The sequence below is a fragment of the Choloepus didactylus genome, chromosome 1 (genome assembly GCF_015220235.1).
Source record: "Choloepus didactylus isolate mChoDid1 chromosome 1, mChoDid1.pri, whole genome shotgun sequence".
NCBI classification, from domain to species: Eukaryota; Metazoa; Chordata; class Mammalia; order Pilosa; family Megalonychidae; genus Choloepus; species Choloepus didactylus.
The window spans coordinates 604589-616768 of NC_051307.1; the positions used below are offsets into that span (position 1 = coordinate 604589).

Sequence of the window (12180 nt, forward strand, 5' to 3'; positions counted from 1 at the left end):
GAGCTGCATCCTCCAGAAAGATACCCAGGACCCCGGCGTGCGCCCTGGTCTGGGAATCAGGCTGTCACGATGGGTTTGGCTAAGAGGAGGCTCTCCTGGAGCAGGCTGAGCCCGAAGGCCCAGAGGACTGGTGTTACAGGAGAGGGACACGGCCCTGAGGGCACGGGGCCTGGGGACACGAGCCGGGGATGGGCTGCAGTGGCGCGAGCCGAGGACTGCCAGGGTGCGGGGCTGTGAGAGGCCAAGGAGGAAGGCAGGGCTGTGTCAGGCCTCCAGCCCCAGGACAGGGTCCGTTTCTGTGGCGTTAGCCCCTCAGCCTGTGGTCCTTTCCCCGCAGCCCCAGGTCTCCGAGGTTCCTGGCTCTGAAACCGCACGATGAGGCAGCTTAACAGTAGGAATTTATTGGCTCACAGTTTGAGGCGAGGAAAGGTCCAAGATCGAGGAGTCAGTAAGGCAATGTTTTCTCCTGAGACTGCGGCGTCCCAGGGCTGCCTGCCGGCGATCCCTGGGGATCCTCAGCTTCTGTCACGTGGTGATGTCTTCTCCTTGCCCTTTGTGTTCCGGTGACTTCCGGCTTCTAGTGTCTCGTGGCTTCCTCCCCATGTCTAAATTTCTTTCTGCTTATAAAGGACTCCAGTAATTCAGAATAAAGTCCAAACTGATCCTGTTGGCCACACCTTAAGTAAAGGTCCTACATACAGGGGTTCACGCCCACGGGGACGGGGTTCCATTTAGGATGCGGTTTCCTGGGTTCACGGCTCCAGGCTCCAGCAGGGGTGTCTCCTCCCCCCCGGTACACTTGCTCTGGCCGCCGGCCTGCAGGGAGGGGAACGCTGGCTCTCCATTAAAAAAGAAATTAAAATAAAATCTCTTCACTCTCCAGTTCCTTCCAGACAGCCTATCAACACGTAAAAAAAGTATAAATGTACTTATTAGACAACAGTATTTAAAGAAAATAATTTGGGGAGTATGTCCTTTATAAGCAAGGCAAGAGATCGAAAAGCCTTACAGAAAAGAATTTATGATACAAAAATTAACAAGTCCAAACCAACTTGTTTCTGGCAGAAGACGTCATATCCAAAGGGAAGCTACCAGAACCGTACTGGAAGTAAAGCAGCTGATGCTGCTGGCGAGGGTGGCCGTGGAGCTCCGTCAGCCCCGGCTCTTCGGGCCGTGGACCCCCAGCTCCCTGGCGTTGCTCCCCGGGGTCCGCTCAGCGTCCCGCACTGGCTGCTGGGCTGGGGCCGGGTTTCCTGGGAAGATTCCTGGAAGTTCCCGTGGCTGTTTCATGGGAGGATGCGGGTCTGCTCAGCCCCAGCAGGCCCCGTGGGGGCTACACCTGTCCTGTGGGCTCATTCCAGGGGCGGCCCCTGTTGGGGGGGGTCTCCCAGGCACGGACCCTGAACCGCTGCCTCCTGCACTGTCCCCCCTGTCAGGGGTCCAGGTGGGGCTCCCTGGGGGCGGGGCAGGCGGGCAGCCGGGCTGGGGGCACCTGATCTGGGCCCCTGCCCGCCCCCAGCTGTCCTGGTCGCCCAGCTGCCCGGCCCGCAGCCCGATTCCCCCTCCGCCCCCTGCCGTCCTGTCCCAGCCGGCGTCTTCAGGACTCACGGCCGTCCCCACGAAGAGATGCTCTACCTCAGAGCACAAAGACCGGACACCCCCTCTCGGCCCCTGGTCTGCACCATGCCGCTCTCTGCCTTCCGTATCTGCAGCCTCTGGGGACCGCGAGGGGCCCTCCGGACCCACGGGAAGGAATAATAGATGTTCACATGTCAGCGCCCCTTCCTCTACCACTCCCCCAGGAGGCCAAGTGGGGCTCACTCCACGGAGAGGGCAGTTGCAGTGGGTGGGGGATGGCCGTCACTGCCATTGTCAGTTGGTGCCACAAGCTGTCGTGATGAGGCATTCCTAAATCAGGGTCCCTTGGCGCCTGCACAGTGCTCGCTGGCTGGGCCGCTTCTGGATTGGGCTGTGTACCTTGCTCAGCACCTGCAGGGCTGGACGCCCTCGCTGTGCTGGGGCAGCAGTGGCCCTAGTGTCATGGGTGGGACCCGCGTGCAGGGGCATTCCCGTGGCCGTGCCCCCTGGCAGGCAACCAGCAGGTTGAGGGGACCCTCAGCCTTTGGCACACCTGAGGGCTCTGTTGAGCTCCCAGGGGCCTCCCAGGACCCCTGCTCACCGACATTGCTGGTGCTGACATCTTGGAAGTGTGGTTTCTGGCTGCCTTGCTGTGTACTTACCTGTCCCCACCTCCTTCTGTGATCTCTGGCCCCAGGTGAGCCCTCTTGACTCACCTGAGAGGCGCCTGCACCCAGTGTTGCCTTCCCATACCCCTGCTGGGGCCTCGTCCCCATGGGGTCACAGCACGGCTGGGCGGGTTGAGTGGCACAGCAGGCCTCCCGCAGACCCTGGGCCCCGGCTAAGGACACAAGGGTCCCAGGTGTGTCTGGGTTATGGAGGCGCATGAAGCTACCGCCAGCTCCTAACAGTGACACCCCTCAAGGCAGGAAGCGAGTTGGAGAGTCTGGGAATGTGGAGGCCGAGGGGAGGCCGCAGGGGCAGACATGCCGGCCAGTGACAGTCAGCACTGTATGTCCAGCCCCTCACGACATGGGGGCCGGTGGGGTCCTCTCAGCCTGATGGCACCTGCCTCTGGGCTGGCTCGCCCTCCCTGGGGACCAGGGCCAGTGGGGCAGCCTGGGGCACCCCCAGAGGGGCTCACACGGGGGTCACAGGGGCCAGCCGAGTCCCCAAGGTCCCCACCCACTCATGGGGGTCTAACGAGCCCTCTGCAAGGGGCAGGACTCTGCACAGCGCCCTGGGGGTCGAAGGCTATGGCGCCAGGTCCTGGCATCACGAGGAGGCACGAGGGGCTGCCCACACCAGCCCCCTGCTCCCCTGGACGGGGTCCCGGGCTGCTCGCACAGAGAAGCCTCTGCCTCCCGCGCCCCCGATCGTGGGGTGTGCTGGCTGAAGCACCGTCCTCTGGGTCCTCTGCACATTTGGGGGGAATGGAGGGGTCTCTGCTTTCTCCTGCCAACTCTCCCTGGCTTTTTGGAGGAGGGGAAGGGGGCAGAGGGAGGGGAGATGACTGGTGTGACATCCTCCGCGTCCGCCACGAGCTGGGTGGGCAGAAGCATGAAAAAGTGAGCCAAATCCCAAGAGGGCACAGGTGCTGGCGAGAGCAGAGTGAGAGCCTCCGGAACCGAGGGGTCCCCGTGGAGCTCTCCAGGGGTGAGCCTGGAGCACCCAGGGTGGGAACAAAGTGTCATCAAGGTTGCCAAAAATAAGAGAATGTATCTGTATGTGCAGGCATGCAAGTATGTGTATTTATTGTGATGGTCTGGAGACTTCAGAGACCCAAGAAAAATAGGTTTTTAAAATAAATTCATTCCTGTGGCTGTGGACCACATTCCCTGTAAGGATCTTTGGTGAGTGGAATCTTAAATTAAGATGTGACCCACCTCATGCAGGGTGGGTCTTAATCCTCTTACTGGAGTCCATTATAAGAGGATGAAACAGAAAAGAACAGAGAAAAAACCCCACAGGACCAGAGAGAGCCCCAGAACCCAGAAGAGAAGAGAGAGAGCAGATGCACCACGAGCCTGGGGCACTGGCAGAGGAGCCCAGGGTTGCCAGCAGCCAGTCTTCGGGAGGAAGGTATCTTGACCATGTCTTGATTTGGACGTTTTCACGGCCTCAGAAGTGTAAGCTTATAAACCAATAAATTCTCATTGTTAAAAGCCAGACTATTTCTGGTATATTGCATTTCAGCAACTTTAGCAAATAAAAACAATGCTGCGTGTGCATGTAGCTATGTATGTGTACATGGGTGTAGGTACACACACACTCACGGACAGACCACGTGCTCACAGATATGTGTATCTACACACACAGGTACGTATAGACGTAGGAATGTGCGTGTGCCTGCACGTGCAGGTCTGCATACCTGTGTGTACGTGCACATGTATTATGCACACATTACACATCTGTATATATGCACACTTTTATGCATGCGTGTGCATATAGAATATTCTCAGCAAACTAGCTAATAGTTTTAGAAGCACCTGGATGCTTTGGGGATGGAGAGTTCCTGCTCAAGCAGCAGTTTTCAGCCCAAAAGGCCGACAAGAAAGGGTTGGCTTCCCCGGTTGGGAGGGTCCAGCCATCCTGAGTGCCCTTGGGGGCCGGTGTAGCCGCCAGCACCTCAAGGTGACACCTGCCCTCGGGAGGAGGGCCCCCCAGGCACAGCTCCGGGCGGGGCTGAAGAGAGGCGGGTGGGGGTTGGGGAGGCAGGCGGCTCCCAGAGACCCCTGAGGGGCTGGGGCGGGGGCCTGCGTGTCCAGACAGGGGCGACCGCAGGCAGGCGGCACAGACGCGGGTTCACAAGCCTTTATTGGACCGCGGGGCGTCGTCGCCCAGCTCACAGTCTGACAGGCGGGCTGGGGGCCTCGGCCGGGACCCGGGGGCAGGGCTGAGGAGGGGGCGCAGGGCGGGCTGGCTGGGAGGGGTGCGCGCGGGGGCAGGGCCTCGAGGAGGGTCCGGGGGCGAGACCGGCAGAGGGGCTTGTCGGTGCGGCCCGGGACGCCGGGGAGGCCCCGAGGCCGCGAGGACCGCGCGGGGTAGAAGGGGCAGTCCCTCGGCGGCGGGCGCCCGATGGAGAGAAGGGCCGGAGGGCGAGCACCGGGGCCCGGGGGGGATCCCCGGTAGCGGCTGGGAGGCGGCGCAGAAGCCTGGGGGGCCAGGGGCTCGCCTCTTCCAGGGCGCCCCCCCCCCCCTTTCCGGAGAGACCAGCACCCGCGCGCGCACGAGGGCGCGCCTGGAGGCCGTCGAGGGCACGCGGGTTTGGGGGTGGCCTGACCCCCTCGGCCGGGTTGGATCAGCACCATGAACGAAGGGTCCCGCCTCCTCCCTGCGGGGCGCGGGGGGCGCGAGGGGCGCGCGGCGCGGCTAACAGATCCAGCGGATGAACCTGTCGAAGAAGCCGGGCTGCACCAGGCTGTCGTAGTCTTTCTCCCGGAACACGGCGGCCGCGTCGCCCAGGCTGAGCGTGGCCAGCACGTCGGCGTCCACGTCGCTGCCCACGGCCACCACGGTGGGCACCACGTTCTGCTTGCGCATGGAGTGCACCGCCTCCTCCAGGCTCTCGTTGCCCGTGACGCCGTCGGTGAGGAAGACGAAAGACAGCTCGGCGTGGCGGCGCGCCCCGGCCCGGGCGCCGCGCACCACGTTGTTGATGGCGTGCACGATGCCCGCGCCCACGTGCGAGAAGGAGTTGAGGTAGCGCGCGCTCTCCAGCGCCTCGTGGATGACCGTGAGGTTGGCGGTCAGCGGGAAGGTCACCTGCTGCTCTCGCTGGCCGCCGTACTGCAGCAGGGCCACGCGGGCGTTGAGCGGGTCGTCGTCCCTGCGGGCCAGCGTCAGCCGCCGCGACACCTCCTCCACGAAGCGCCCGGCCTTGCGGAAGTTCTGCTCGCCCAGCCGCTCCGAGCCGTCCAGCAGGAAGACGACGTCCACGGGCCGCTGGGTGCACTGGGCCACGTACAGCTCTGGGGGGAGAGATGTGCGGTGGGGCCAGGCCGGCGGCACCGGGTTCCAGGCCCCCCCAGGTGAGGCCCCTCTCTGGCTGATCCCTGCACCCGTCTCCAGATGCCCCCTCACTGGGCTCTGGGGGGCACTGGATCCCAAGCTCTGAATCGGTGGGTGCTCCCTCAGGATGGCCGTGTCTGCCCCACGGTTCCTCCACCCAGGACACCCGCAGTTCCAACCGAAAGTGTGGCCGGCATTCCATCCCGCAGCGCTGGACACTTGGCTGTCCTACCCCCAGGACAAGCTCCCAACCCTGAGGTCTGGAGACCCCCCAGGGGGCAAAGGTCTCTATTTCTGTCCACCAAGCCCCATCCCAGGCCCTCCTGCCTGGGAGGGCTCTGCAAAGCCCCTGCTCAGGAATTCGCCAGCATGTGTGTGGGGGATGTCACCACCAGCACTTTACATTTGTGAAGACCCTCGGCTATGACCTAATGGGTCAATGGGGTTGAGCCCCTCTTCTGGGCATGCCCCCAGGGCCTGCACCACTGCCCCTCAAGCCCCCTTGGACCTGGCTGGTTGATCTTGCAGACCCTCATGGATCTCTGGGGGCAGGGCGCAGCCAGGTCTCCAGGGGCATGGGTGCTTTAGTGCACCCCAAAAACCTACTGCCCTGAATGGGCTGGGCTGCCATCCACACGCCATGGACACCCAGCTGGGCCAGGCTGGACCCCCCCACCAAGGTCCACATGCCAAAGCTGAGTGAGAGGGTGGCCCACCCTCCCACAAGAGTCCAATTCCGTGGCCCCACGTCCCCTCCCTCCTGTGGGTCGCTGGGATGGACTCGGGTCACAGCCCTGGTAGGTGGATCCTGGGCCAAGAGTGACCAGTGGCCCCATGACTGAGACCATCACCCAGGGCCCAGCTGGGAGCCCCGAGGGGTGAGAAGTCCCCACCTGCACAAGCAGGTGGGCTAACCCGTGCCCCTCCTCAGCCCCGGCAAGTTCACTGAAACCTCGTGTTCTGCACTGGTAGAGGGTTCAGAGCAGGCACCCTGAATCTGAAGGACACCCCAGGGGATGCCCCGCACAGCGACAGGCAGAGGGAGCGCGTTTGCTGGCAAACGGTTCTTTTAATGAGCTTATCAATGACGGCAGCTTATTTTGGTGGCAGTGCCAACGCAGAGCAACTTCCCTAAGTCAGGACAGCTCACACCTGCTGAAGACGCCCACCCTTCTTGTAAGTCCTCTCTGTGCCACTGGATTCTCCAAGTTCCAGCAGAACTAATGAGCGTTTCCACCCTTGTCACCACGCACACAGAACACCATTGGGGTGACTGCCTGGGGGGGCTGCTCCCCGATGCATGACGTGGAGACAGACAAGCGAGCACTGGGCGGCAGAGTCCGCGGTCGAGCTGGGGGCTTCTGATGGTTGGGAGGATCCCGCAGGTGGGGGGGGGCAGGGAGGAGCCCCCCCACTATTCTTGGGCCTGGGTGCACGAGAGCAGCAAGGGTGGCGTCTGGGGTGCCCTTGCCGACCGTGCTCCCAGCGACAGATGCCAGGCAGTGGGGACAGATGCCCGGAGGATGGGGTGCTCAGCAGGCGCCTTGGGGGGGCTTGCCCAAATGGACCCGACGCCGGCTCCGAAGCCGGCAGCATTAGCCTGCTGGGACCCTGCCGTGGGGGGCCGCTTCCCCGAGGCCCCAGCCCTGCACTGCCCACGTGGGGGTGGGGGAGCCCTGAGGACCGAGTGCACACGGACCCAGGCCCGGCCTGAGCCTGGGGAGGGGCTGCGTTTCCCCCACCTGCACGCCCCACGCCAGGCAGCTCTGCCAGGCTGGGAGTGTGGTCGGCGAGTAATGGCCCCCAAAGATGTCCACGCCCTCGACCTCAAGACTGTTACTTCATGAGGAAGGGGGGGTCTCTATAGATGTGATTAAATTAAGGACCTAGAGATGGGGAGGTAATCCTGGACTTCCTGGGAGGCCCCTAAGTGCCACTACAAGTGTCCTTATAAGAGGGAGGTGGACGGGGGCAGAGCTGGGGCAATGTGGCCACGAGCTGAGGGGGAGCAGGAAGGCCCCCCCCAGGTCCTTGGAATTGACTGTGGTGTTTTAAGCCCGGTCCATGCTGCTTTGTTGTGGCAGGAGGCACAGGCCTGGCTGCCCCTGCATGGTGCCCACGGCTTCAGCAGAGAGCCAGCGCGGTCTCGGCGTCCCCTACGATGTCCCTGTGCACCAGCTTAAAGGTGTCAATGAAGAGCTCCATCCAGTCCTGGCGCTCCCTGCCCGTGGCGAACTTGGCCCGCTCGGCCGTGTACACCAGCACGGCCACCAGCTTGGAGTAGGAGGCCGGGTCCTGCGTGAGCTCCGTGTTGTTTAGCAACTGCCGGATGAGGGGAATGGTCCTGGGGAAAGTGGCGTCGGGCCCCTCTTCCGTGCGAAGGAAGGAGACCGGGGGTGTGCCGCTAGTCTGCGGTCCATCTGCAGAGAAGGTCGTGAGGGCGTGGGGTCAGCGGCTGCACGGCGGGGGGCTGAGGGCACCTCTCCACGGAGATGGGCGTTAGGCCACAGCCAAGACAGGCAAGGAGGCAGCAGGGCTTGTCAGGAGGCTTGTGGGTGGGGTGGGCAGGGATTTCGGGGCACCGGCAGCGAAGGGGCAGAAGGTCGGGCGGTGCCAGAGCCAGCAGCACCCACCCTACGGCGCACAGAGCCAGGGACATCTTCAGAAATGCATGTATCCCCTCACCAACCTCCCAGCCACAGGTTTATTTTATTTTGAAATTTCAAATAGCTTTGAGGGGGTGAGCTCTGGAAGCTCAGCGGGAGGTGGGTTTGGGGGGGTCTCTGAGGAGGTCTAGAAATTGCCCTCCTCCCCGCAGCCTGCCCCTGCCCAAGCGAGCTGCTGCCACGTCCGCAGTGGCTGCGGAAGCGCCCGGTGGAACCTGCTGGGTCCTGAGCCCTGGGCTCGCGCCGAGCCATTGTGCGGTCTGGTCCCTGGGCTGGGTCTGCTCTCTAGCCCCGCGCACACCCTGGCTAGCTGGCCGGACCCCGTCCCCGGTGGCTCTAGTGGACACGTCAGCACCAACCCAGCTGCCCGCAGCTGGCTCTTGGCCCCTGCCCGTCTCCCAGTCTCCCCTAGAGCCCCGACAGCCGGGCCTGGTTGAAGGTACAACTGTGACCTGCATTTCTGTGGAAGTTCTGACGGGTTAAGTCAGGGGCCTCAGCCCCGCCCCCAGGCTCCAGCGGCCGACGCGTCTCCCCAAGGAGGCTCCCCTCAGACCCATGCATGCAGAGGAGCCCGTGCTGGGACACGCTCCCTGCCGCAGCCCCGACGCGGAACAGAGTGACCCAGACTCCAGGCAGCTCCCCTCCCTGGAGGCCGCCCCGGGTCGGGGGGATGGCTCAGGGCTCCGGAAAGGCCTGCCCCTGCTCCCCAGCGGGAATGTCAGGTGACGTCCCCGACCCCTGCCGGACCCCGGCCCTCGCCAGGCCCTCCCCTTTGCTTTGGTTACAACCAACCAAATCCCGGAGACGAGGACTCCCCACAAGCAAGGCCGCCTTTACCGCAAGAGGCAGTGCGGGAGAGCGGACAGCCCTGTAGCTGCGCCCAACCCGAAGGGGATCCACGCCCGGGGGCGCTGCGCAGCTGGGGGCGTCCTCCCCTCGAGCCCCTCGTCCAACGGGCGGTGAAACCGCCTCGGGAGGAGCACGAGCGAGGCACAGAGCCGTGACGCGCGGGTCAGGTGGGGACAGCCCCGAAAGCCCGGGCTCAGGGGCTCAGGCGGCCGGGACTCCCCGCCCTGCGCCCTCTCCGCGGCGACGGGGGACGGGCTCGGGTCCCGGGCGTCCCGGCCGAGAAGCCTGCCCCGGGGGCTGCTGAGTGTCGGGGGCTTCCGACTGCAGAGGGGCCTCGGCCCGCGGGCGCTGCCCCCAGGGTTCGGCCCTCGGTCCCCCAGCCCTGGGCGCTGGGCGGCGCCGCCTTACCTGTTTGGCAGGGAAGTTCGGGGCAGACGATCTGCGGGTCTGGAAGAGAGAAGCGGCCGGGGGTGCCGGTCAGCGTGCGCGGGGCGCCAGGAGCAGGGGGCGGCGCTCAGTCCCGGGCGGGGCTCTGGGCGCCGCGGGCTCCGTCCCCCGCTGTGGGCACCCGCCCCCTTCCCGCCCGGTCTGCGCCTGCGCCTCCGGCCCTCTGCGCAGCAGGAGCCCGGGGGTGGGGGGCTCGTCAGTGCCCGCCCGGGCCGGGCTTCCTCCCACGCCGCTGAGTGGACCCGGGTCCGCTGCACAGCAGGGGCGGGCGGGGGCGGCGGGGCCTGCGGCGCCGGGGGCGGGACCCTGCCTGGTTGGGGTCCCGCCTGGTTGGGGTCCTGCAGGGTTCGGGGATCCACTGGGTTGGGGTCCCGCCGGGTTGGGGTCCTGGGGGACGGGGCTCCAGGGCGGGGTCCCGCTGGGTTGGGGTCCTGCGCGCGGTCCCGGCGCCCACTCACCCGGGCACAGCACGTCCTCCATGTCGTCGATGAACTGCTCGGCCACCAGGTCTGAGAAGAGCGTCATGTTGCGCACCTGCTGCGGCTTGTCGCAGGCGATGGAGTACAGGTTCTCGCTCTCGTGCTTCTCGTGGAACATGTCTCCGATGCCGATGGCTGTGACGGTGACGTCGCGGTCGCACAGCGCCCGCAGGTTCAGGTCGTCGTCGCGCGGGTCGTGCCGCCCGTCCGTGATGACCACCGCGAACACGCGCGTCCTCTGGCGCCGGCTCTCCTTGATGAGCTGGTTGTAGGCGAACTTGAGGGCCGAGGGCGTCCACGTGCCGCCCGCGATCCACTCGAGCTTCTTGACGGCCTCCTTGAAGCTGGACAGGGAGTCGATGCGCTCGTCGTCCAGCGGGACGGCCTGGAAGGTGCCCTCGTGGCTGTACTGCACCACGCCCACGCGCGTCCCTGCAAGGCGGGCGGGCTGAGCCGGGGCTCCACCTGCAGCGCCCCTCCCCGCAACTGGGCGCCCCTGACCTGTGTCCGACTTGGGGTCCTTGGCGATGGCACCCAGCCGGTTGACCACGTTGATGACGAAGTTCTTCTCCAGGGTGAAGTTGGTGTAGCCGATGCTTTCCGAGCTGTCGATGACGAACACCACGTCCAGGGCCCCGCAGCGCTTCTCACAGTCTGCGGGCACAGCGGGCGCGGGTGAGCAGGGGGCCGGGGCCCAGGGGCCCAGGGATGGAGGTGTGGTGGGAAGGAGCATGCCCCCCACGCCCTGACTCGGCCCCCCACGCACCGCAGCAGCCGCAGGTCTCTCTCACGTAGGTCATGACGTCACACTCCTGCAAGGCGGAAGGCGTGTGGGCGGGGCCGTCCTCGGCTCCCAGAAGAAATCCCAGGGGGAGGGTCTCCCCAGACAGGGTGGGAGCCCAAGAAGGTGCTTCCACGTGAGAGTCCGGGGCTCCCGGCCCGCCAGCAGGCACCCGCCAGCAGAGTGTGAGGGGTGGAGGACGGAGGCGCCTCGCTGACCTCACCCCGCCCCTGCTGACCCCACCCTGCTGACCTCACCCCGCCCCTGCTGACCCCACCCTGCTGACCTCGCCCTGTTCCTGCTGCACAATTTTAGAAGGAAGGAGAAAGCTTTCAAACAAGGCTGTGGATCCGTCCCTGACGTGACACCTACCGTGAGGCCAGGGTCTCCCGGGGGACCAGGCTCGCCCTGTAGGAGGAAGGTGGGAACCATCAGAGCTGAGCTGAGCAAGGCCCGATCCGTTCTCCAACAGGCACCTGGGACTCCAGTGCCCCTGCCCACCACAGGCCAGCCTGTCCCGGAGCTCTCGGGGGCCCTGCGCAGAGCTGCAAGGTGAGGTGGCCTTGGAGGGCTGGCCCAGGGCTGTGGCACCCTCGACAGGGTGAAGGCACCCACAGCTGACCTACCTCAGGTCCTGGGACTCCTCTTGGCCCTCGTGGGCCAGGCTCACCCTGGGGACCAGGATCTGCCTGAGAAGTAAAAGGGCAAATGGGATTCAGCCAAGACCTTGGGGGGGGGGGGGCTGCACACTTTGGGGTATGTGCTCCCACACCCCATGATCCTGCCCCATGGCCTGTCCCCACAGCCCTGCCCCATGGCCCCTGCCTGCCTGGGTTTGTCAGTGACAGGAATGAAGCTTTGCCCCTTCTTGTTCTGTGCCTGACACCAGGTCAGGAACATCCAAGCATTTGACAGAGTCATGAGCAACCCCACCAGAGCTTGTCCCACCAGTGAGGGCAGACAGGCCAGCAGAGCTCACAGACTAGCTCAGACAGATAACAGCTGAATCCAAGGCTATTCTCACTTCATTATCATACACCCATTAACCCGTCCATCCATCCACCAATCTATCCACTCATCCATCCAACCATCCATGCATCCATCCACTTATCCATCCAACCATCCACGCACCCATCCACCTGTCCATCCATCCACCAATCCATCCATCCACTAATCCATCCAACCATCCATGCATCCATGAATGCATCCATCCATCCATCCACTCATCCATGCACCATCCTTCCACCCATCCACCCGTCCATCCATCTACCAATCCATCCAACCATCCATGCATCCATCCTTCCATCCATCCACTCATCCATGCACCCATCCTTCCACCCATCTACCCATCCATCCATCCATCAATTCA

At 64.3% G+C, this 12180-nt stretch overlaps 2 protein-coding genes across 4 annotated transcripts in view; both read right to left on the reverse strand.

The window, feature by feature from the left end:
* Nucleotides 1-56: 56 nt before the first annotated feature.
* LOC119531060 (translation initiation factor IF-2-like) lies at nucleotides 57-4889 on the reverse strand. The gene is made up of 10 exons (XM_037835313.1): nucleotides 4428-4889; nucleotides 4068-4263; nucleotides 2813-2994; nucleotides 2647-2697; nucleotides 2332-2419; nucleotides 1978-2084; nucleotides 1400-1635; nucleotides 1104-1281; nucleotides 716-816; nucleotides 57-231 (listed from the first exon to the last, which is right to left on the reverse strand). Exons 1-10 carry the CDS (start codon nucleotides 4887-4889, stop codon nucleotides 57-59), a joined length of 1776 nt encoding a protein of 591 aa, XP_037691241.1.
* Nucleotides 4377-12180, reverse strand: part of COL6A2 (collagen type VI alpha 2 chain) — a 29395-nt gene continuing 21591 nt past the window's right edge. For 2 of the 3 annotated variants that reach the window (XM_037830049.1, XM_037830057.1), the window contains exons 22-28: nucleotides 11438-11500; nucleotides 11184-11219; nucleotides 10797-10842; nucleotides 10532-10684; nucleotides 10010-10462; nucleotides 9513-9551; nucleotides 4377-5549 (exon numbers count right to left, since the gene is read on the reverse strand). In XM_037830049.1, the coding sequence (XP_037685977.1) occupies nucleotides 4951-5549; nucleotides 9513-9551; nucleotides 10010-10462; nucleotides 10532-10684; nucleotides 10797-10842; nucleotides 11184-11219; nucleotides 11438-11500 (1389 nt within the window). In that variant the 3' untranslated portion in view covers nucleotides 4377-4950. Of the gene's footprint in view, nucleotides 5550-6638; nucleotides 8010-9512; nucleotides 9552-10009; nucleotides 10463-10531; nucleotides 10685-10796; nucleotides 10843-11183; nucleotides 11220-11437; nucleotides 11501-12180 lie in introns of those variants that run through there. The other variant, XM_037830065.1, reaches the window with a different exon arrangement.